Raw genomic sequence first — 25550 nt, 5'->3', positions numbered from 1 at the left:
TGCCTCTGTCTGCACAGTCAGCCTGAGAGGCCTGTCTAGAATTCCACTTCAACCCTTTCACTCCTGGAAACATCGACAGGAGTTTGAAATTTGCCGATGGGCAATAAGAAGCCAAATTATTCACCCCAGCATTTGAAACCCACCACCAACTGGCTTCGCCTGGACTGGCCTTGCCTTGGCTGGCCAACCTGACCTGTCACTGCAATAAAGGGCTCAGGTCGGGCAATAATTGGTCCTTCTCCAGGCCATCCCTTTCCATGATTAAACCTATGCACTTGCCAAGTTCTTATATCCTACTTCCTTCCCATCCACCACTCCAAAGACTCAGTTGAAGTGCTAACTACCCTGTGAATGTCAAGTTGACTGGAAATGCTAGCCTGCTTGGATTGCCCCGTCATCTCAATTCCTGTTGGAGAGGATGTGAGAGAATACGGTGTGAGTCCACTACTCAGTTACTCTTGAAAAAGTCCTCTTGATGTGTAAGCCTGGCCACTCCTAAGGAAGGCAAGAGGCTTGCCTAAATCATATAGACTTTACTTACATTTTATATATCATATACATTTTATCACATGATACACAAAATCTAAGTAAGTTCTATTTAGGCAAAACTCTTACTATACACATGGAAGCATATGTGGGCATATACATTTTTTTTTTCAGTGACCTCCAGCCAAGGACCACCAGAAATACACCAATAGCTAAGCAAGTTGGATTTAACCACTCTTTGACACAAAAGAGAGTGTACATCCTGGGGAACTGTAGGGTATCTCACCTAGATAGTATTAGAAAGAACTTACTGGATTTGGGCTTCTATTAGGTTATCTGGGAGAGGTTGCAAGGAAGTGGGACTTTATTCTAGCTCAGGTACTATCAGTAAGCGGAGGTCATTCTGTAATAGCGATCTCAATAAATCTTATCTAAAAGGAAAACTAGCCAAAGCTAAAACAGCAATTGGGAGAAGCAGCCAGTCACACACATGAGCTGGAGAGGGAGTAATTGGTGTTCTTGTGGTTTGTATGGTGACCCTGCTTTTGTCTGTTCATTGACAAGATAATGTGGTCTTGGTGTTTTGCTCCATCGCAGTCACAGAATGATCTTGACTGCTGCTGGCATCCTGGGAAATTACTGACCTTCAACAAGAGAACACCATAGCCTAGCTGCGAGTGCCAGGCCAGCTCCTCAAGGCCTCACCAATAGAACGTTCCACGCTGGGGGCGGCCTGTGCATAAAAGACAAAAAGAACTACTTCAAAACGAATCAGAACCAAACTGTTTTGGGTGAAGCAGGAGCCTTCTCGGGCTCCCCCCGAATGCATCCTGAATGCACAAACATTTGTCCAGCATTCATATCCCATAATTTGCAATGGCTTTTGTTCCGGGTCAACCTAGGGGAAGCTGGAACTATGCAAAATTCCCTTCCTTATGTGATTGCGGGTGGGCACAAGAGGAGCTTCCATGGGATCTGAAGAGGGGAGTGGAGCAGTACCTCCCTGCTCTGAAAGCTAGTAGCACACCAGTCACTGTGATAGTTCACACTCAAGGTCACTGATTCACCGGCTCACCTTGCTGGGGGGTGAGGGGGACAGCACCCAGGCCCACCTTTGGAAATGCTCTTCAAGCTTCTCTGAGTGTCCTGGATCAGGTGTGCGTACAGCTACATGCTAAGGGTGTCAGGACGGCTGGGGACGGCAAGGGAAAACATGGGCTTCCCTTCATCCTTGGGGGTCTCAGCTTGTCCTTGCTCGGCCAACTTCCCAGCCGGCTTTCCTTCCCGACTGCTGGCCCTGTTGATTCCAGGTTCAACACCAGATGCCAAGGCAAGAGCCTCCCACAGACTTCCCTGCCAGTGCCCACAACTGTATGTTTTCATTACTATCCCCTATTCTATAAGACTCTTAGAAGTTCTGATTCTCTGATCAAAACCCCTGACTGATGGACCACTCCAGATTCCCAGCTGAGAAAGAGATCTCTCATCCTCACAGCCCCATGCTAGGATGTGAAGGCCATGTTATGAAGATATGGATGGCATTCCTATGGTGCCAGATGTGGCCAAGGGACAGGCTGGTGTCTGACTCTCTTGTCCAGACCTAGAGATTTCGGTCAGCATGGCAGAATGCTTGCAGCCCATGAGGGCAATGCCGGGACGGGAAGATCTTGGGGATGGTGGAGAAATGGGCATGGGGCCCATTAACCAAGTATGCCAAGGCAGGGCTGCCAGGATTTCAGGCCCGTTTCAACTTCTGAGGGGATCAAAGTCATAGCTGAGATGACATAAATGTGAACCAAGTCTGAATGAAGGAGCAAGGACAGAAAGGATGTCAAGAAAGTAGGGAACTGATGGTCTGGGGAGTGGTGTGGGGTGGGGGTGGGGGGGTCAGGACAGAGAGAACAAGTTATGCACATGGGCACCCATGTCGGATATGCCCACAGAGGCACAGATGCAGGCTCTATGGAGCTGTGCCCAGCTGGACAGCCTAGCCCCCGCCTCGTATTACAGGCACGGAGCTATAAGCCATGTACTATGCTCAGCACTTTACACGGTATCTGACTTAATCATCACAGTCACCACAAAAGATGGATTTTATTATGTCAACCTAACAGTTGGGCAACTGAGGCAGCTATGTTAGGTGACTTGCCCCAGGTCACTTAGAAAAGAAGTTGAGAGGCAGGAAGTTGAATCTAGATTTCTTTGCTCAGACTCCCATTATAGCTCTCAAAATCCAAGTTTTCTAGGCTTAGAAAAAAAAAAAGAAAAAAGAAAACGAAAAAACCTTGCAGCAATTTGGTAACAATATCTGTCGAAGCCGATGCCGCAGCCCTAGTTAAGGTCTCAGATGATTACGGCATCGTGCCAGGCTCAGCTCCCCGGTTCCTGACCCACTGAGGCTAGGAGAGAATAACTATTGCTTGTTTTAACCACGAAACATTAGATGCTTGTTACTCAGAAGTTGATAACTAATACATTGCTCTTCGACTAAGCCATGAGAAAGGAGGTGGGTGTGGATTCTGGAAAGCCCCAGGAAAGTCCGACAAGATGATAAAGTACCAGAAACTGTCTCCTGGCTCAGGGAATTACGTAAAGACACAGAGATAGTAGGCAGGTTGGGAGACAAGTGTATCCTAACCTCCTGTGTTGGGGCCCAAGTTCTGAAGGTCGAAGTTCTCTCCAGTAGGTTGAGAAAGAGTAGTGTTCCTATTTGGGTCTATAGGAGATGTGTATCTTCTGGAGGTCCCTGTACCAACCCTGGGCTCTCAGCCCTCATGAAGTGTAGAAAAGACTGAGATATTCTCGCAAAGGCCCCAAGGGTAGAAGGGGAGGTCACTGAGAGTCTGGCAGGATGGCTACCAGAGAAGGTTGTCGCTGTGGCAATGAGGCCGAGGGATCCAAACCAGGGTCAAAAGGGAGTCACCCCCACGACTCAGGAGTACCATGTCAGGAGGGAGGGCTGCTGGGCCCCAGGGGAGCAGAGAGAACATGGCACAAGTTTCAGTGGTTACCGCTGTAGCACTCGAGGTCAATGTCGGCAGGACGGCCAGGGATGGGAAGGACCCACCACACACACCCAAGAGCCAGCAGGGACTCCGGAGTCTCATTGTGCCCCAGTACTTGAAGGGTAGCCTCCACGGCACCCTCTTGGAGGAGAGGAGACTGGCCAGGAGAGCAGGGAAGAAAGGATAAAAGAGTGAGCACCCCCCCCCCCCCAACACACACAAAAGTGAAAGTTACTGAAAAGATCACTTCAGGGACCGAATTCATATTTTTTTCCTGCCGCTATCCGGTGAGAGCCAGGTAGCGTTTGAAAAGAAAATCACGTCACTTCTGGAAAACAGTGGAGCTTCACTGTCTTGGCACATCTCAATCTAGTGTGAGTAAATAGGTGATTCCAGTTCAGATGCTATGAGAATATGTCATCAAGATGGACAGAAGTTCAAAGCAGAGTTTTGGGTTAGATCTTGGAGCATGAGAACCAGAGGGGACACTAGAAATCATCTAATCCCTGGTATTTTCCTCTGGTTGTGCCTTTTCTGACGGCCCCCATGTTGTTCCTCCTCCAGCCCATAACCCAGCAATTTCAGGGGCTGGTATTGAAAAGATGGCATTGGCTTTGCCGCACGCATTGTTTTGAAATTATGACTTGAGGATCTATTTTAAAGGGCTTCAAGCCATCAGAAGCAGCATGCAGCAATGAGAGCCATAGCACAGCGGTTCTGTAGGTCAGAAGCCAACCCTCGTTTTATTAAAATATGGACAGGGGATTGAGAAAGAGAAGGACCACACTTTACGGTGGCAATGTACACAAAAGCCAGAGCCACGTCCAAGCTCCGTTGTCCCGGGCTGTCCCACAGGCGGCTCTTTGGAATGTGGTCTGGCAAGAGTCTTGGAAGAGACCTCATGAAACCCAGACTTCTTGGCCAATGCTGTCTCCGCCAGAGCTGGCCATGACATTCACACCACCATAGGGCAGGTGGGCAAAGCCACTGGGCTGGTGGAACGGGGACCACTTCTCTGCTATTCGCATAGTCTTTTTGGAGGAGACTCCGTCCTTGCAAAGCAGCCGTGGTGTCTTCCAAATGGTCTCAGCAGCCAGGAAGGCAGCAGTCTACCAAAAAGTGAGCTCTACTCACTCTCCACTGAGTTTCGATCTTGAAGTCAGAAGCCCTGGCCCAGCCGAATTCACAGGCAGAATCAAACTTCAGGTCCACACTGCCTCAGGCAACACACGTAGAGATGGACCCACGAAAAGCACCTCAGTGGCGCCGAGGCTCATTTCATGTTTCTCTCGATCCAGTCTTTAAAAGGCAGTACCTTGCTGAAGGCCGTGTAGAGGCCGTGGCTGCATGTTTTGTCATAGCTCCAGCTGACCAGCCCCACCAGATGCCAGCGTGGCTCGGGGGATGCCCGTCCCGGAAAGGACACAGCCGCAATGCCTCCCGTCTCCGCCGTGCAGATATCAGAAGGGGCAGCGGGGTCCCGGCTGGCACAGAACATGTTGTCCGTGATGCTCACGGGGATGCCGTGGTCCTCGTGCTGCTCCTCACACAGCAGCGAGTCCACCACCCTGACCACCCCTGAGCGCAGCGTGTCGTTCTTGAAGCCCGGGCTTCTGGCATCGGACAGGACGTTCCAGCCGGCCACGGTGATGCGGGACTCCTGGAAGGAGGTGCTGAGGTCCCGCGGGGCGGCGAGGCAGATGGGCTGGACGCGGGTGCTGACACGAGCCTTGTCCAGGAGCTTCAGGATGGCGATGTCCGTGTCCAGCAGGATGGGGTCGTAGTTGGGATGCAGGATGACTGCAGAAATCTACAAACGCAAGAAATGGACAGTAGTGGTGAGCCACGAGCTGCACAGTGAACAAGAACAGGCAAGCCCTGGGGCCAAATAAAATTCGGAGAAAACGTCTTAGGGACACTCGTAATTATTTGGAGACGCTTTGCTTAAGGGTTCCTGGGAAACATCAGCTCTCTTTCGGGGGCTGCAAAGTGAAAAGCCCACTGCTGCCTGGTAGGTGGGGTTAACTAAGTGGGGGCGGCAGACGGGGCTGCCGACAACAGTGTGGCACAACCCATCTAAAGCGGGTAGCGGCCACTTTGCTCCGGCTGACCACTGCCCGGCCGAAAGGGGGCAGCATTCTAACCTGGCCAGAGAACAGACTCCAGACCTTCATCTGAACTTCCTGATTTTTAAATGCTGGCACAGAACTGGCTTAAAAAAAAAAATGTATGTTAGCGCCATCCAAACACAAACCCCTCAAGGGGACCAGTTTGCAACCTCTGGCCCACCATACACATCATCTGTAAGCCAGTAAGACAGAGCTCCACCCAGAATGCTCTACAAGACTTTTCCACAGTCTTTGCTGATTGTCCCAATCCTTGCTGATCATTCACTTTGATGGGAGCTTCTAGGAGCCTACGTCTGTGATATGCTCTAACATTTTTATGTTCGTGTTCTATTACTGCAACTACCTTTGGTGGGCACATTTCCTCGGGGCTTCTCTTGTGTCAAACTAATCATAACATACTGGTCCGTCACTTCCAGTAGCCTGTGGACTCCTCAGGGCAAAAACCATGCCTCATATATCTATTCTTATGTATCAGTTCTGTATCTATTCCCTGTGAATGGCGTCCTATGGGAGATCAACAACGAATGGATAGATGGATAAGATGGATAAATGGATGGATGGATGGATGGATGGATGGATAGATAGATAGAGAGGGAGGTGGGTAGGTGGATGGAAGAGAGGAAGGGAGGGAAAGAGGCAAATAAAGACAGATGTATATTATAAATTGATCAGGAGTACCTTGGATAAAATCTTTCTATGTCCTCAAAGCCTACCTAGTACAGTGACCTAAACATAATGGGTGATTAACTTTTGATGATCTCCATGATAGATGATAGTTGTTACAATCTTATTTTGAAAACAAAGGGAGAAAAGACTCCCTAGTCTTTCTAGGTGCCCCTTTCTAGTATCTGTCTACGTGAAATATTGGGCACCTGCTACATGCCAGCCTCTGGCTGGGTGCTACAGTGCCAAGGTGTCGGCACAGGCACACCTGCTGCTCTCCTGGTGTGGAGTTTGCTGAGCCGAGGCCTAGTCTCCAGGGGACAGCTCTCTCTCACCCGCAAGCTCTGGATGGTCTTCTCCTCTCGGTCATCATCCCGGTAGAACTTCCCCAGGACGACTCTGAGGTCTGCTGTCTTGATCATGGTGACCCTCCCCAGGTCAGTTACGCAGTGGGCAGCCACCACCACGGTGCGCTCATTCACCAGGGCGCCGCTGCAGACCAGGAACCACGCGTCCTTGTGCAGGCTGCCACCGTGCACCCCGCTGGCCCTCCTGTAGATGGCCGCCTGCCACGGCCAGCGGATCCCCTGGGTCTTTGGAGCGGCGATGTTCTCAGTTTTCCCACAGACTATGGAGAAAGCATTGGCTCAGTGAGATAAACTCAGACTATCCCATCCAAAGGGGAATGTGTTACTCAGTCAAGAAAACACAAACCTGGAAAGGTAAGCACCGTGCACGTGATGACCACTAAGCATCTAAGCTGTTTTTCCTTTCCCACTAAAGAGTTACCAACCACCTTGTCATGGCTGGCTATAAAGTCTAGGGTGAAGATTGAAGGCTTTGGATCCCAGGCACTTAACTATCAATAGGACTTTGGGCAAATTGCCTAATCTCTTAAAGCCTCAGTCTTCTTGCCTACAAAATGGATACAGGAATCACACGTGTCTCACCCAATTCTTGAGGAGGCTGGATGATCATGTATGTAAACAGTTAGACTCAAAATATCAATGACTATCATTATAAACTTGACCACAAAGAATTAAGCCATACTGTTCTCCTTTGACAAAGAGGATGGGGAAGGTAGTTTACTATGTGCAAGACCCTATTCCAGAAACTTCCACATACTACTTCAGTAATCATCATCTTAGCCTTATGGGTAATTAAAAGCTCATCACCTAATTAGTAACAATTACTTACTCAATACCACTGGATGATGAGCATGAAAACGGGCTTAGACAGGATATCCAAGATGACATAACTAGAAGCCTTCTGGAATTGTTAAGTCCTTTCCCCACCTGTGTGTAATGACGGTTCTCTCCCTTTTATCCAAGGAAACATAAGAGAATTATTCAGAAGGAAGTATGCCCCCTCCAAAAAAATTCACCTAAGACCATTGGACGAGAAACCTTTCCCAAAAAGTCTTCAAGAGGGTTAAGGGCTTTTCACAAGTAACCATGGAAGATGTAAGGGGCTCCAGCCCCAGGACAAGCCTTGACTCACTAGGGATGCAGGACGGGGCACGTCCACTCCACTTCCCGGTCCTGAGGCATGTCCGGCGGCTGCTGCCCAGGCGACGGTAGAAGGGTGAGACACACTCGTACTGGAGCTGGGTGTGCAGGTGTTGGAACCCGGGGGGCAGATCTCCAAAGGGAAGGGCTGGCTTCTTGGTGGGGGCGCCCTGCAGTTTCTGCTTGCTGAAGGACGCCGAGTAGAGCTGGTGTAACGGCGTCTCCCTGCATTGGGGCCCACGGGCCCAGAGAAAACAGGGTGAGAGACGGTCATGGCGGCCCCTATGGTATCCATGCCAGCCCCCCACGTAGATATTTGGTTAGAGCAGAAAACAAAAAGTCTATCTCATTCTCTCTATCCCTCCCGCTCACCTCCCCCACCCTCTCTTTCCTCTCTCTCTCTCTCTCACTTACACACACACACACACACACACGCATGCACACACACGCTTCCCTTCTGCCACTGAGCAAATTCTCTTGCACACCTCAACCTTCATTCTGTTCATCCATTTCCATTTCTGGCATGCCTCCAGCTGCCTAGGATTTTAACCAAAGGATAGTATCTGGTGTAACAGCTGCGATCCAAGGGTACGTTATACGTGCACACAGAGAAAAATTAACTGTGAAATTAAACAGGAAAGGAAGTTCATTTGAATGAGAGAAATCCAGGCGTCTTTTTTCCTCCAAACATTATCATAATGGGGTAGCATTAGGAATTGACTTGAACTAAACTGTGTTGATACAGTAGTTTGATTTAGCAATCAGAGTATATAATTAGTACACCTCAGAGAATCGAGCTTTCTCAGGGCACAATGATTGGCAGAAACACAGCGTACTGTGTCTACATGCGAAAAGGCCTTTCAAATCCACACTTGGAGCTAAAGCCCCCAGAGACCACTCAGGGGTTCTTGGGGGAGACGCACACACATGGGAGAGCTTGCGTTCATGGTGCATCAGTGCTAACGATCACTGAAAAGTTAGAATTCTTTTAGGAAACAATGTTTTCATCTCTGCTGAATGAACGGGGAGAGGAAGCCCAGAGAGGGGAGTGAGAGTACACAGAAGGGTACACGGGAAGCTAAGGTGGTACCCAAGGCAGCACCTGAGCAGTTATGGTTCCCAACCTGGTGTCTCCACTGGGCCATTTGATATCATCTGAAGAAATGTGTGTCATGTGTCTGCACGGCACTTCACTCAGAGCAAATATTCCACCCACACTGATTTCATTCAACAAATCTTGAGCCCAGTTTAGAACAAGGTCTGCAGTTCAAGGAGCTTCTGAATTGGCCAACAAGCTCATCTTTTGGTCCATCTGTTGAAAGACTACACTGCCTTTGGGGGTTCTTGGGTGACTAGGCTGCTGGAGATATGTATATCCACTTTCCAGCAGCCTATCTTCCAGAAAGATCCTTAAAACCAAGTTTTAGGCTTGCTTTTTCATCTACATGAGCTACCGGGCACCTTGTCACCTAACCTCCCATTATAATCGCTTTAAAAATGCAAAGCCCCATAGTCTTTTTCAATAGCTCAGGGGCTGCTCTACAAGATGTCTCCTTGGAAAGAACAGGTTTATCTCACTTAGCGGAGAGTCCAGCTCCAGGTAGGTCATAAAGATCAGGAAAGGGAGCGGAATTTGTATTCTACAGCCACTGTTCCCAAGGGAATGCCTTGCCTGACAAGGGAAAGACAGAAATAGGAGATATCCGGAGGAAGGGTGAGAGACTGAGGAATATCCTGCTTTATGAAGATTTCAGGTCACTTGGCTATGGCCAGTTCTGGTCACTGGGATGCACTGTTACCAGTCCTAAAAGCAATAACTACCAGTGACAGGTGTTCATCCGGGCAAGTGTTCTGCTAAAGCCTTTACGCAGGACTTAGTTAGAGCTTAGTAGTGACATTACTACCTTTATTTTATTTGCTTATTTACTTATTTATCTGGTTGGCTGTGGCTTAATTTTATATAAGGTGTAAAAAGAGAAAACATTAAACGGTACCACAACATAGTTGTCATTTTGGGGGGTTGCTATTTTCAAAAGCAGAACCAGGGAAGGTCTCTCTGCCAGGTTAAAAAGCTGAGAGAGAGCTGAAGGAAGGGAGGCATGAAGCCTCACTGAAATCCAGTGGAAGCAGGGTCCAGACAGAGCTGTGAGGCTCTGAAGGCATCGTGTGTGGAGGGGTAGAGAGGACAAGCCAGGCAGCCCGTGTGGCCAGAGCGGAGGGTGAGGAGAAGAATGGCAGGAGATGAGATGAAACGGTGTTTCCTGCAAAATGAGGCGAGAAGTAGTAGAAATGGGCCTATTCCATCCCCACCGGTGGCCTCCACATCTGTCTTCCCTGGAGGAAGGCTGGGCGGGCAGATCTGAGGGCCCGCATCCCTCCTCGGGACTGATCGTTTGTCTCTAGTTCCTGGGTGCCACCGGCGTGCCTCCTCTGGTTGATTACTACAGAAAACATCTTCCTGAGTCTGGCAGGAGGGCCATCCCAGTAGAAGGTACCCTAGCAAACACAGAGCAATTTCACGAAGACTCGAGTATTAAAATCCAGTTCCTCACGGATCATCTTCAAGCCTCACTTCCCATCAACCACCTGCTTTCCCACAATCCAGTGAACCGTGTACACGTTCCAGCAGTTGCTACCTCTTGGCCAAAGGCAGCTGGCTTATCAGCCTCCCCCTAATAGGCCCTGTTCTTTCATGAGGAGTCAGCTCTGAGTGTCCCTAAGAAACCCCAGAGTGTCTTTGGCCAAACGCAAGGCGAGAAAAGGGGCGGGAGGGGAAAGCATGCATTTGCCTTTAAAGCAGAGCTCGGGTGTCTCCACCTCACCTTGACTGAACCTGCATTGGAAGAACTTTGCGTCTCACCAGGTCTGAGATCTTTGGTTCTCGGCAGGCTAGAACGAAGGAGACAACACTGCATAATCTCTTCCCATATTACCTGCTCCCATCATTCCATCCAGATTCATCCCTGACCGCCCTTTCTGGACACCCCCAGGGGTCTCTGAGGGGAGGCATGCCGGCCAAGCTTGGACAGCTCCCTAGCGAAAGAGCTCGCCGCCTTCCATCTAAATTGACAAGCCCCTCCGAAGAAGCCACGTAGAGCACGCACCTCTGAAAAGCCGCTCTACCTAGGTGATGTGGAACCCTGGCAGTCAACACACTGGCACTCTCTGTTCACACGACAGCATTAGTGACCTTGATGGAAAATGGAGTCAAGGTCAAAATGAAGGTTCTAACATAAAGCCCCAAGCAGGGAACTACAAGGTTCTCCTTTAGGACCAGATGTCAGTGTCCACCATGGGGAAGTCTTGGGTAGCTGATTCCCTCATGTCCTTTCTCTGAAATTGAGGCTCCTGATGACCATTTAAGGACACCTCAAAGCCCAGCGTAATTTTGCTGAAGTGTCTCTTTCTTCACAAGTGAAAAGCAATCCTTCTCGTTCCACTTTCCCAATCAGGCAGCCAACATTCGTCTAATTAGCAAACTAGAGAACTTTGGTTGTTATTAATTCGTAAGAGAAGAGTTGACAAAAATCTCCAAGGACATATGTAACACCGTGTCCATACTTAATGAAATCAAGAATCAGAGTCTGTGCTGGTGGGGACGAAGGTCGCTTCTGGCTAAAGTCTAAAGTGATTTATTCCTTTCACAAACCAATTCTCTTTTATTTCTTTTCCCAGGAGTTGGGTTGTTGACAAACACCCAGAAGGGAAAGTGGAGGATTAAGGCAATTATCTGGATAATCTAGGCCAAGGACATGCTTTTCTTCCTAGGAAACAGCCAGATGATTGTGACATGCCCCTGAAATACAGGGGCTGTTGACCTGGTTCAGTAAGAAACTACCCACCCCCAGTGCCAAGGGGGAAGTTTCAGGCTTCTTTGTACAAGGTTCCATTTTTTTCTAGTCCCAAACCAACCTTTTCCATCTTCCTCCCAGATTCCCAGTTGGCCCCACTTTGAGTTCAGCATGATCCGTTCCCTCTTGCCTATACTTCCTTGTTTTCCTTTGTCTCATGATGGCAATATCTCTGCCAACCCTTCCCAGCTCCCCAGATTGGCTCTCCTCTGACTTGCGGTGTGCAGCTATCCCCATTTCAAGCAATATTGACCGTTCCCTTCTCTGAACATACATTCCTCATCTGTTTCCTCTAACTCTGCCTTGAATGCTCAAGGACTTGACATCTTGTTAAGATGTCTTTCACCATGTTAACATCTTTTTTTAATGTTTATTTGTTTAAAGAGAGACAAAGACAGCGCCAGCAGGGGAGGGGCAGAGAGAGGGAGAGAAAGACAGAATCCCAAGCAGGATCCGCGCTGCCAGCACAGACCCCAATGAGGGGCTCGAACTCACAAACCATGAGATCATGACCTGAGCCGAAATCAAGAGCTGGACGCTTAACTGACTGAGCCACCCAGGTGTCCCCACTATGTTAACATCTTAAACTTACTGCCACATAGGCCGGCAGGACGGTGTGTCTATTTTGTTCTTTTGTTTCCTGTGTTGGCTTTGTATTTCATGGACAGTAGATAAACACAGCTATATTGAAGCACACTGGTTGCCTCAATTTTGTTCTTGGGTCTGCATATCTAAATCAGTCCTGTCATCTTTCCTAAACTGCTCTGATAACTATCTTGATCACAGCAAGAAGCTGTGATTAGGATAAGCAGGTTCTCTGGAGGTCCAGAAAAGGAGCAAATGTTTTCAGAGATGGCTTCCCACCTGGGAGTTATGGGTGGTTCCAGGGAGAACCTAAGAGGGAAAGGCATTTTCTTTTTTCAGGGGCTCACAGACACCCATGTATGGGAACTACCAAAAAGTCCGCAGCTCCGTCTGCTTCTGTGGCTCTCGCAAATACTTGTAGGTTACCTTTTATGCAGATTGGCTGTTTCCCCGACCACTCTCCATTCTGCTGGCAAGTTCTCTTCTCGTTGCCACTAAGAACGTAGGAGTTATTACAAAAGAAGGACACGACAGTGCCGATTTTCGCATAGTGCCCGTTGATAAGCCCAGGGCCACCTGCTATCTTCTTGTACCCATTGACTGGGCCCCCAGGGTCCGAGCAGTTTCTTTCTTCAAGGACTAAAAGAAGAAATAAAAGGGGGTGGGGGGAGGAGCTGTTAAAAGTGTGAAGTATTCCATTTTAGAACCAAATCTTTTCATGTTTCACTGAATTAAAAATGCAGTGAGGTGGGGCCTGCTAAGGATTGTACCCAGAGGAATCACCAAGAGAAAAACTCGTAATAGAAAATGCACGCGTTAGACATGTCTTCCCTTGAGAAGTATGTCTTCCCTTGAGAAGTATTTCATCCCGTGTATAAATAAATTTGACATCGCCACTGGCTCTCCTGTGATCTTGTTCATTTCCTTCTCAAACTGTGGGAGCTGGGCAGGCCTGGGCAAAATAAACATTGCACCTAGATTTTATGACCAGTACCCAGGGGTTATTGCTTTTCAGTGTTGTGCTGTCTCTTCCATTCCCTAAAGCTTGCGCAATTCAACAAGACCATTCAGTTTCCTATTTGTATTATACCCAGAATGTAGAACTTACTAGAAACAAAGCCTTATGTGTGAAATGAATTTAGATGCTATGTTTCATCTTCAGGAACCCAAGTGTGCTGAAAGTTATGGTGAAAAAATACTAGAAACTATATAGATTCAGAGATAAAACAAAGTTCCCCCGATCTCCAACTATATACTTTCTAACTAAATAAACACTTAATGTCCAGTCCAAAGGCATTTCTATTCTCTAACTCACATTGGACAGCAATGGAGAGCAGAAATGTCAACACCAGCTATAACACCAGTGTCCGAGCACTGAACGGGGTATCAGACAATTCCTGGAAAGATTCTATCAGGTAACATATTTTTCTCAAATGGATTATGGCACAAGGGTGAATACTGCTTGCGTAAGGACGCAGAGGGAGACCCCTGAGGAATTCGACCTTTAATTATTGCACGTGGGCACCAATCGCTCCGTCAGCCTCCCTGGTCTCTTTGTAATCATTTCGTCTCAGACACAGTCTCATCCCTATGAAAGAGTCCCCACGCAATGTGATCATGCAACTGACATGCTTTTCTTCCCTTAACCGTCCCAATTACCTTTCAAGCAACCTGCTTGCCTGCCTCCAGGCAAGAAAAGAATCTCCATTCCATTCATATAACACTTCTAAAATACTTGAGAAGTAAAAATGAGTAAATTTCCCTTTGTGCCAATTTGGCAGGGTTGCTAATATTAATCAAATTTCTGGTTTGTCTGCTTTAAGACTGCCCATAGACCATGTGGCAGATGATTTCAAGGATCTTCTGTATGCTTTTGGGCTACATACTAGGAGCAGTTTCCACAACGGGGAACTCCAAAACCCCACCTTAACTTAAGAAATGAACCTGAGAGAGCTTTCGCAACATGGCATATGGAGAGCAATGCACTTTTTGAAACTTCAAGCGGCCTTAGAAATCCCCAGTGCTTATATTCCCAGGAATGCCTCTATGATGTAGGAGGGAGAGGCAGAGAAAGCATTCCATATTGCTCCAGTGATGGGACTCCCTTCTTAGAGCGGAGATCACTTAATGCCCAGAACGTGTAGCCTGAACCTGAGCCTACAGTCTGCAATCATCTCAAAAAGGTATGGTGCGTCATACCTGCAAGTGTCAGAAAATGGAATTCACTGCCAACATAAAAATCAGGAGGTTGCTCAGAGAAATCCATATTACTGATTTCTGAGCAAAATTCAGATCCGGAAACCCTGGGCCTGTGTTCCCACATGGCCACAATCAACTGGCATTGAGAAGTGGCTTCTGCTTAATGGGGGCTGCATTCTTCATTTTGGTCACAGCCCCCATTGCCTGGCCCTGGCAGGGGCTCCACTCTGTGGTTAGTTAGCTTATCAAAGGGCCATGCTTTGTGCAAAGGGCATGATTTGTGCAACACCAGGGCAGTTTCTTCTCCATTTTGAGTTTTGCTTCCTATAGCTCACAGCCAAGAAAAATTCTGGTGATACTTAAGACCAGTCCTGGAATACTGAAAGAAAATGAACTATAGTTGAATCACAGCAGTTTCAACAGCAGATAAGAAATCCCTTCTACCGTGAGCCTGATAGTTGGGTTTCTCCCCTTTTAGAAGTAAGGACTTCTGTGGTCCACCAGGCTCCTGCCCTGTGATTTCCTAATGGCAGCATCCTTGTGGATCATATTTCCAATTCCCCATTTAATGTGGGCTTAACCAGGAGGAATGCACTGGAAAGTTCTCAAGCCTTTGGAGGTAACAAAGCCTTGGGACAATTTAGATTATCTGCCTTTCTCCCTGAGGAGGATTTAAAGGGAGACTCCAAGAGAAACTGAGTCAGGATATACAAACAGGTCTGCCCAAGGCTGAGGAGTTCTGCCATATTTCTAGAATTCTTAGATGCTACTCTTTTTTAAGTGACATGTCTGAATCAGGTCACATATATACATTTCATGTAGTATGTCTTTACTTCCAATTCTCAAAGAAGCTGTAATTAAATCAACAATGCACCTTAAACTTGATGAGATCTTATAACAGAGAACTATTATTTGATTTTAAGTTATTGCTCATGAATGGTCGGCAGGATGGAGCTTCCTAGTGCTGAATGATGCTTCCGAGTTAGGTCCAATGAACCCTATATGGCTGGGGCACCCGGCTGGCTCAGTCAATGGAGCATGTGACTCTTGATCTCAGGATTATAAGTTCGAGCCCCAAGTTGGGTGTAGAGATTACTTAAAAATTCAATCTTAGGAAAAAACACTCGATGGCTAAAATTCAAGAGAAATACAGGCAACAGAAACAGATTTAGGAAGGATTCAGATGTGTAGTTTTAGGACACCACTTGAAAATAAATATGCTCAATGTGCTCAAGGAAATAAAACAGAAAATTGAGAACCTCAGTAGAAGACTGGAAACCTGAGAAACTAACCAAAGGAGAAAGGTAGAACAGAAAAGTTACAGTGACAGAAATTTAAAGCTTAATTTAAATGAAGTGAGTTTAATAGCAAGTCAGATACAGCTTATGTGTATTAATAAACTGAAATATAACTCGCAAGAAAAAATTCAGGATGAAGCCCAAGAGACAAAAAAAGTGAAAATGTACAGGAACATGTAAGAATACAGAGAAGGTTAACAAATACATGTACCTAGCATCTCAGTATATAGAGATAATGGCTGAAAAAGACTGATAAAAGACAATCAACCTACAGATTCACAAAGTCCCAAGATGGATACATATGAAGAAAACCAGGCACAGACCTATTACACAAAACTGTTAAAAACCAAAATCAAAGAAAAAATTTTAAGCAGCCAAAGGGGTAAAAAAAAAAAAATACAGATGGGAAAAACATACTTTAAAATAATTATAGTCATTCTCTGGCTTGTAACATCAAAAAGGATTTTTGCCTCTTTATCATTTTTTCCCCATGTTTGACAATCAGAAACTGTAGCCATAAAAGTTTGGTGTTTATTATTTTTGTGGTCATTCGTTATTTTTATTTTTTAAAATAGCAGGCAAAATGGTTTGGGTCCTCCCTGCTCAGCCTATAAACCTAGCATGAACTGGGCCATGCATTGTTTTATGTTCCCATACTCTCTCCCCTCCCTGTAAATCTCATTACCATCTTGCATAATCACAGAATAATCCAACCTACTGTGAGCTCAGATTTAAATGAGCTTTGTCACTAGAGTCTGGGGGGAAAAGAAGGGCCTCCAGAATCAGACAGATATAGGTTGAAATAATTATTTGGGTCCCCAGTGTCCAGAATAAGTACACCAGAGGTCCTCAATTAATATTTGTTAGTAGGTGGAGGGGATAAAGGGTAAAATTTATTCATTCTTCCATTTAATGAACTAGGGTGTGGGAAAATGACATAATTTTCCAAACCTTGCTTTTTTTGGCCTGAAAAATGGGATAATAGCACTTATCTGGCTGGGCTTGTTTTGAGGAATAATTTCTATAACACATAGTTTCCTTTTCTCCTGTTTGCCTTTATTTACAAAGTAGGCAACTTCTAAAACTCAATTCCCCAAATTCATACACTTTAAAGAAAACCCACGAGGAAATCTAAAGACCTATTATTGGGTCTATTTGAATGTAAAACAATATGCCACTCTATTGTCTAGCTTCTTGGTAATGCCTATGCATGATGCGCTGGAGACCTGGGTCCAGGATGTTGACTCCGACTTCCGGGTATCAGCCGTGGTCTCTGTCTCATCTCTTTTAATCAAGCAACATGAAGCCTCAGAATTGTATTCTTGTCTCAAACATCCAGTGGGCATCCTTTCCTTTTCCCTCTCATTTATTTCCTATCCTATCCAAAGCTGTACACTCTCCTAGGATGCTTTTGAAGAGAATTCTAGGACTTCCTCCACCCATCCTTTTCTCTCCCAGTTTAGACATCTACCTGTTGGGTCTATAGACCATCTGCATCTCATTAGAGCACCTCCCCAGGGTTACATTTCAAAAACTATCTCTTCACTTCACCTGTGGGTTCTCTTTTTAGAATCCTTTGTATCTCCCCATTGAACAGATCCATGATTCTTTTATATTTGATTTTTCAAGGGCTTTGTGCTTCCTTTCTCCTCAGTGGGATGGACGTTTCCACACAAAGCCAAATGAGAATGTAAAACATCTGAATCCCTGGCCTGAAGAAGCACCAAGCTTCTGCTTTGCTAAGTAATATACTCCACGATTAATAATAAATAGCACATCTCCCTGTCACTTTTGGGACTCAGTCCGGGGATGCTAAACACGTTAAGTTTAGCATGACCTTACCTGCCATTTCATGAACAAAAAACAGTATCTCGAGGTGCATTGCTGTTTCAGACAAACATTTAAAGAAAGACTCTCTAACCTTGTTTTCTTGTTTTCTCAGGGCAACAGTACAAGGTGGTTCGCGGTGATGCCACTTTATGAAGGACACGTGATGGTTTTGAGATGGCTCTTGTAATGAAGTCTATCAGTGCCCCACCCAGGTCCCCTCATCCCCTTTTACCAGCTCAGCTTCCACATGTGCGCTTTACTGCTGAGAGCTGACACCTGCCACCTTCAGAGGACTGCCCTGGGCACAGGCACGGGCACCATCTTGCCCATATGAAAAGCTGAAAAATGCCTAGACTTTGGTCCCCTCATGCCCACCCCAGGGTTGCCTATAGACAATGACTGCTAGGTGTATAAACACAAAAGCTCAACTCCTATTCCTCAAGGCATCATTTATACTCCCCAGCACCCCCACAGGATCGGACTGAGTCTGGGAGTTCAGGTGAAACCACTCTTGCTTGGTTTCCTCCTCTTTCCCATCTCGCTTCCCCAACTCCCTTACTGGTCGATCCTGGGATCAACTGGTTGATCCCTTACCTCCTTTAATAAATCATTTGGACGCAAATGCTTAGCTCAATGACTGGCTTGGGAAAAAGTTACCAAGGTCAGGTCTGCTATTTTCTTAGCTCTGGGCTTTAGGGCCCCTCATGCCTCCCCACGGTGGCACTCCCGGGAGGTGACAAGACCCCAGAGCGGCGGTCATCTCAGCCCTGGGCATGAAGCTCTTCATGCCTTTCAGCACTCCTGGGAGATCTTGGGGAGGATGATTGTCATCTAGAGAGGCCAGCTCTATTCAGAGGGGCCTCCAGCCTCCACAGATCCTCTAGCGGCCGGCCAGCCCCACGTCAGCAGAGGTGTTTGACCTGAAGGGATCAGGTGCTCTGAGACAAGAGGCTTCCTCGCGAGCTAAACAGCGTGGACCCAGAATCCACGTGAAGATTCTCCCTGATGATTTGGTGCTGTCTTTGTAAAGCCAGCAACTTGTTTACCCCCCAAAGGTACAGACAAGGCCCCAACAATGCCAGACTGAATTTCTCACAAGTCTGAATGATGAGTCTTAGACTTGGCTTTAGGTTGACCTAAAGCAAATAAAGTTACGGCTTTCTCTCCCCTGATTGATACACTAAGATTCGTACTCGACAGAAGGTAGCTGAGGTGACCAGGTCCAGAAGCTCTACAGGAAATGGACATGATGATGGAGATATCAGAGAGCATGTCAAGATAATGTGGAGACATTTTTAGGAATGGGGGCTCTTTAGTACACACAAGAAACACCAATTTTTTTGTGTTCTCTGCTCAATTATATTGAATATGACAAAGTCCACACTCTTCATCCCTAATTTAGGAAGTGGAAACACCTCCCCATCCCCCTAATAATCACAAAACTCAGGAGTGGGGGCAGTTCCCGGCTGTGACAAACAAACAAACAAACAAACAAACAAACACCCAGACCTCTTCTTCCATTATATCAGTATCCACCAGTATATCCTTGCCCACAAAAATACTCTTTTCATGAATAAGGCCAGAATTTCAATATGATATACCAAACACCCACGAATATTTGTCTTTTCCTTTTGCTTTGTTCTTGAAGTTACAAGTTCAAATTTGAAGACAAGATCTATCAAAAAACCCCTAGGAAGCAGAGAATCCAATCACTGCTTTGCCTTTTAGAAGTCCAGCATGCCTCTCTGTAGAGAAAGACGTGGGGGAGTGCTGAGCTCTATTGATTTCATGGACTAATTTTCTTGCATCACATATTGAATGAGTGCTTCCTCTGTGCCCAGGAGAACAAGGCACTGGAAGATGTTTTCCTACATCTTTAATATGGAAACGTTTTCATTTAAACCCAGAAATAGAAGTGATGTCAGTTAAGGCTTATTGTACTAAAGTACTTGAGGTACCTGAAGGTTCTCCCGGGCCTCACTTAGACTTGTTAGAAATGGTTTGGGGACTTCCTTCCAACTACCTATTCCCCAGGTCAGATTTTTACCAAACAAAATATTCAGAGGAATATATATAACTTCGCTTCTAAAATTACAAAAGAATGTAGGGCCCTGACCAAGGAATAAAACAAAGGTAATCACAGGGGCCTTAAATGAATTTGAATGCGTTGTGGGGTCTCAGCAAACACTAACCGACCCCAGCAGTTGACTATAGTCTGAGTTGCAACAAATATTTCATCAGGCACCGTTGATTGAACTGGGTTGATAGCCCTTAGCCTGCTGTGTCACCTGAAAGAAAACTTGTAAATCCAGACAGAGAACCCGGGGGAGGTGGAACCGGGTTCTAATTCAGATGCTTCTGCTAAGAATAACCACTGGGGACTTGTTGGAATGTCTTAGCACATTTGTGCTCCCCTTGGGTTACTAGGCAGAGCTGTTGACACAGAGATCACCATTTAACCAGGGCACACGTTGAAGTTAGTGTAGTATGACCAGTCAATCAAGGGCACAATAACCAAAGATAAGACCATTAGTGAAGGCCCAATGACGTTTCCTGAGGGTGGGACCACTCACTTTCTAGCCCCTGTCTGGAAATGCTAGGTGGCAAAGTTTGCTCAAATCCTTCAGAAGATTTCAAGTCCTTTGGGAGGTACTATAGGCTATCACCACTGGAGTCTCCACTCACTTTCACCACCCCACCGAATAAAGGACGGGGCTGGCTCTTATGCACAGAGAATGTGTGTGCATGCACACACACAAACGTGAGACAAAGAGAGAGAGAGAGATCAATTCTTGGGTCTAACACTGGATCTTTTAAAATCAACCATACAATCATATTTTGAGCATCGTTCAGACAGTGCAATCCTGAAATACACATTATTCAGCACTGATGGAAGGCTTACCTAATATTTTAAAGAAACAATCAAATGCTAATCTAGCTGACCTGAGCTCCAGCCCTCTATTAAGTTAGCTTCTCAAATAAATATTTTCATGAGGTACTTTCAGTTGGGTCCCTCCAGAAGCAGACTGCGAGGAAGAGATTTGAGTGCAGGTAGTTTATTTAGGTGGTGATCCCGGGAAGGACCAATGGTAGTGTAGGGGAAGTGAGACAGGGAAGTTCACGTTACCAAGAAAGCTACTACTGGGGACAACTGAGGCTCAATGCCACTGGCAAATTCTGAGAGACAGTGAGGAACCTACCTCAGAATTATTCTACAGAAGGAGTAAGAGGTATGAGTAATTACCTACCAAACGCAATCAATCATTTGTTGAAGGATGATGAGATAAACATTAATTCCTCCGCACCTCCAGTCTGCCCATATATATGAGTCAGTGGGCTTTGGAAGCCCAAGAAAACCCTGAGGCACAGTGGCAGGAGCCTGGGATTGGAAGCCAGTGGGTCAGTATACACAGTGATGGTGTAAACATAATAAGTCCAGCTACCTCTTTTTTCAGGAGATGTGGATGGATTTAGCTTTTAGAAATATTTGGTGTAAAAAAAAGATTAGATTTCTGTTATTTACAAAACTGAAGTGGAAAACATTTCCCCAGCACCCATCTTTAGATAAGCAGCAAAAGGGAGTAGGGGTTGTAACAGGATGGGTGATATTTGCATCTCCCAATGAACTTGCGTCCACTTTCACTTGATATACAATTAGAGCCGTACCATCTAAGGCATTTCCCTTTTTGCCTTTGCTGCCAGAACACTCAGAATCAGAGACATCTGCAGCTGCATTTCACCTAATGCAAACGTGGAAGCTGCATTTAACTCCCTCATCTGATCTAGTGTTCTCTTTCACTTGTTCTTGCCCTGCTTCTAAATCACTTAGATTCCTTCTAATTACTATTATTCACATCCTCCTGGCTTTCAGCAACGGTTTGATGTCATTTACAAAACTGCACATCAAAAAGCATACGTTTCTTTTGTCGAATTGTATATGAATGAACTAGTTATGGCAGCCAGATAGCCACGCGAGGAAAAAACTAAACCGGGGTACTATTTTGTCTCTTTAAATAGGAGCTGAGTTTCAGAGCTGGGAGATTATCTGAGAATTTCAGCAAAGAAAACAGATCCAAAGTCAACACAATTCGTGACCCCAGCACCTGGCTGATGTTGGGGGCTGGGTGGTGGAGGCTGTTGGTCTCAATTCTTAGCATACCCTTGGTACCCGCCCATTCTCACGTGTCACCAAAATCAAGGAAACAGTTTGTGACAGAATTTACATTCTGTTTGGAAAAGGCATTAACTTCCCCACTGGGGCTTTGCTCATCCTGGAAACCTGAATGAACATAAGACCAACGCCCAGAGATAACCACCGGATGGGCTCTGGTCTCCTCTTTTCCTGTTCAGCTTATACTTGAGTTTAGTGCCTTTGGACCGAACCAATTATCTTTTACCTCCACAAAAGTCTTCCCCAAACAGGCATAATGACACCCACCGGCGATGTAATTCCCACTACAAACCCTTTTTTATCTCTTTCCAGCCAATGGTATTCTGTCCCCCTGATGCTTTCCAGCCCTCTGCGGGTGTGAATGAGACAGTATCCATGTGAAATTATGCTTGGATTGCACACACTGCTGTTTATTCATCCGGCAGCAATTTGGAGGCTGAGGCTTACAATTAGCTATTTGATCTTAATCAGTATTGTCCTTGGCCCCTGGTACACTGTGTCTTTCGGATACCATTTTTCCGGTGTTTGGATGGCCTATTTACTTAGCTGACACTGCCTGTGTCTAAGAGACAGGTCGGCTTTGAAAGATGTTCAGAAAGTACTAGTCATTTTACTTTTGTTCAAAATCAACCTGACACACACTTATTTGGTAGAGTAACTGAGTAACCTATGTCACTGGTAGAAACTTAGCTGCCCTCTACCAATTGGACCTGCTTGGTGATAGTCTTCTAGGGGCCTCCCCAAATCTCAGGCTTCTGAGTCAGCTGCTGGGTTTGTGGTAGAAGGTGGGTCCTAATGCTAAACTCCCAGGGAAAATGTCTCCCAGCAGTATTGATTGTCAACTTTTCAACATATAAGAAACGCTCACCATGAAAATGGCCCAGGCTAGGCAATTCGGTTCTGTTTAGCCTTGGGGATGAAGAGAATGACCTTGCAGAAGAGTCCTAAGAGACTCTGCCCACTTAGTAATTCTCATCGCCACCATCACCATCACCAAAGGCCTTACTAGAGGAAGCTGTGACCAGGAACTGTGTGGCATGGGATGTTCTCCTCTGCACTTGAGAAAGGCTAAGATTAGTTCTGCCAAATAGAAGGGAAAAAACATACGGTATAGCCCTGTCCAAGCTCCTGAGTGCCTAGAGCGTAACAAACGCTCAAAAATGTTCGGCTACATGAATATATAAAGTGGCGTGGATAATAGTGCCCACCCCGTGGAGATGTTGAGACAATGGAATGAGACAACGTCACATAAAGCACAGAGTCTGGCCTGTGCCGAGGACACAAATAAGAGCAACTACCTTTGTCGTTTTTCGTATTTGGAGGCCAATGACAAGGTCTTACATTTTGCAGAGAGGAAGCTTTCATCTTCTGAAGCAGGGTGAGGGACAAGTGCTGATATCCCACAAGGCAGGAGCCTGTAGAGAAAAGTGGGGCCCCCCTCTAGCCTCTGTCAGGGGGCTGGGGTCAGTCTCAGGGTCCAGGAAGGCAGGGATATTTGTTCCCACCAGAAGCTCATTCTGCTTTGCTCTCATGCTCTTCTACTCTTTGCCTCCTCCAGTGCCTTCCCTCAGTGGCACACAGCCCGTCCCCGCTCTAATGGATTGCCTCTTCACCCCTTCAGACCCAAAATCAAATCTGCCTCCCGCGATAAGTCCTGCGTCAGTGACCTCATCTGCCGAAGCAAAAGCCAAGAGGGCCCCGTCAGGGGCAGGCGAATGGAAGCAAATTCTTAGTAAACCAGTGGTGGGTCTGGCCCTCTCCACACTGATGGGTGCTCCATCCCAAGCTCTTAGAGACAGTCAGACTGGAAAGTTGACCATGTGGCCTCACTTGTCCTCTTGTTACTTGCTAGAATGCTGTCCATAAGGAGAGGGATTGCTGACTCGCAAAATATATCTCCTGTATGCCGACCACAAAGCATCTTACCCCGAATGGGATATGGCAACACTCTGGCTAAGAGGCTGGAGGCCCGCAGAGCCCACCAGAGTTGATGCTAAAGCGTCATGTCGTCTATGTAGACTCAGGTTCGCCCAACAAGGAATGATCCAAACGAAAAGGAAACTTCCTCCTGAATTATTAAACAAACAAATACCTTGATAACTACATAAAGGCAGTTTCTATTGTGTTCAGTTATAGCTTTTGCTTTTCAGATCTTAATCTAAACGGGATGGCATCCCTCTAAATACACCAAGAAGGATGTCAGAGATTCATCTCCATGTTAGGGACAGAAGTGGACGGGAGGCACAGGTGTAAGGAAGTGTATGAGGAGTTAGCAGTCCACTAGCTGATGGTCTTCTTGGGGCCCCTGAAATCTCTGAAGGCTCTGGGCCATCAAGTGCTTGTGGGTAACAACTGTGGATTTCCCCAGGACTCTTCATGGAATTATCCTTCTGCTTCTCATACCATCTCAAGCCAGACTGCTCGTTCTCTTTATTGCTTTGTCCCTGTAATGAAACATATAAGGGATGCCCTGGGGCAGCAGTCTCCTACATGACCACCAGGGGACTGACATAGGGCCCGCCACATGTGAAGTGAGTGACTTCTGAAAATCCCCATAAGAAAAAGGGAGGTTGACCAGATAACACTGATGCTTGGGCAACTTGCCCTGGAGTTTCCAAATCCAGTTCCTCCCAGGGCATTACTCCATCCATCATTTCTCAAAGCCCCCACTCTGAGCTGCCCTGGTTACAAAGGCTCCTTATCCCTCATGCCCAGTGTGGGTGTCTTCTCCTGGGATCTAGGATGCCTCCATGACAACGACACTGGAAGTGTCTACTTGCCCTGGTAAAACCAGATCCTTCTTGCCTGTATGCAAACGCAGAGGTAGCAGTTCTTAGTATCTGGCGATGATTTACAAACAGCAGTTCACAGAGGAAACTTAGAAAGTCGAAGGGAGAATTTTCCTAAGCCCTGGAGCCCCGAGAAAGGTGTGTCATAATCATCTAGTTTGTAGAAACTGGTGCTGTTCCCCTTACCCCTTATCTGGAGGGTCCCCTGCTTTCTGCCAACTTTTAAGTGGCCATAACAAATGAATAAACAAACGGAAAGTAGAAACAGACCTATAACTACAGAGAACGAGCTCATGGTTGCTAGAAGGAAGGAAGTAGGGGATGGGCAAAATGGGCGAAGGGGAGTGGGAGATACAGGCTTCCGGTTATGGAATAAATAAGCCACAGGGACAAAAGGCTCAGCATAGGGAAGACAGTCAATGATACCGTAATAGCAGCGTAGGGTGGCAGATGGTGGCCACAGTTGTGGTGAGCATAGCGTGACACATAAAGAAACTGAATCACTATGTCATACACCTGAAACTAATATAACATCATGCGTCAGCTACGCTCAAATTAAAAAAAATTTAAAAAACATAATGGCTCCTATTACTCAACTCAGCACCTTACATGGATTATTTCACTGCATCCTCACAAACGCTCTGAGAAATATTTGGCATTATTTTTCTGAACTTTGTAAACAGGGAGAATGAGGCTGGAGTTAAACGACCTGCTCAAGGTCCTCTGGCTGGTAAATTGCAGGCTAAGAGTCAAACCAAGGTCTTTCTGGCCGCAGAGCCCAAGCTCTCCACCCCGGGATGTACCATCTCCAGACTACAGACAAAGGTGCACCTGTCTTCCATAAATTAAGGACGAGACAGGCCCTTGGAACTGTGAAAAATCCAGGCAACTATTCCATTTTAACAGTGCCGCCCCTGAGTGATCTTGGGACAATCTGCACGAATCCCACCAAAGCCCCGCATCTTACATCTCTGATCGGAGAGGTGATCATGACCCACTGTTGGCCTCGGCACATTCTCACTGCATCAGCATTACC

The 25550-nt window shown here is 46.4% G+C and overlaps 1 protein-coding gene across 3 annotated transcripts in view; it reads right to left on the bottom strand.

Annotated features, from left to right (window-relative positions):
• Nucleotides 1-3734: 3734 nt before the first annotated feature.
• The window catches only part of PAMR1 (peptidase domain containing associated with muscle regeneration 1), a 158764-nt gene continuing 136948 nt past the window's right edge, over nucleotides 3735-25550 (bottom strand). For all 3 annotated transcript variants that reach the window (XM_060606361.2, XM_060606358.3, XM_060606359.2), the window contains 5 exons: nucleotides 12654-12866; nucleotides 10614-10680; nucleotides 7784-8016; nucleotides 6619-6911; nucleotides 3735-5301 (listed from right to left, as the gene is read on the bottom strand). In XM_060606361.2, coding sequence (XP_060462344.1) covers nucleotides 4765-5301; nucleotides 6619-6911; nucleotides 7784-8016; nucleotides 10614-10680; nucleotides 12654-12866 — 1343 coding nt within the window. In that variant the 3' untranslated portion in view covers nucleotides 3735-4764. The remainder of the gene's footprint in view (nucleotides 5302-6618; nucleotides 6912-7783; nucleotides 8017-10613; nucleotides 10681-12653; nucleotides 12867-25550) is intronic.

Source organism: Panthera onca, chromosome D1 (genome assembly GCF_046562875.1).
Source record: "Panthera onca isolate mPanOnc1 chromosome D1, mPanOnc1 haplotype 2, whole genome shotgun sequence".
NCBI lineage: Eukaryota > Metazoa > Chordata > Mammalia > Carnivora > Felidae > Panthera > Panthera onca.
Note: the sequence above shows the minus strand (reverse complement) of the source record. Positions and strands in the feature narration are given on the sequence as shown.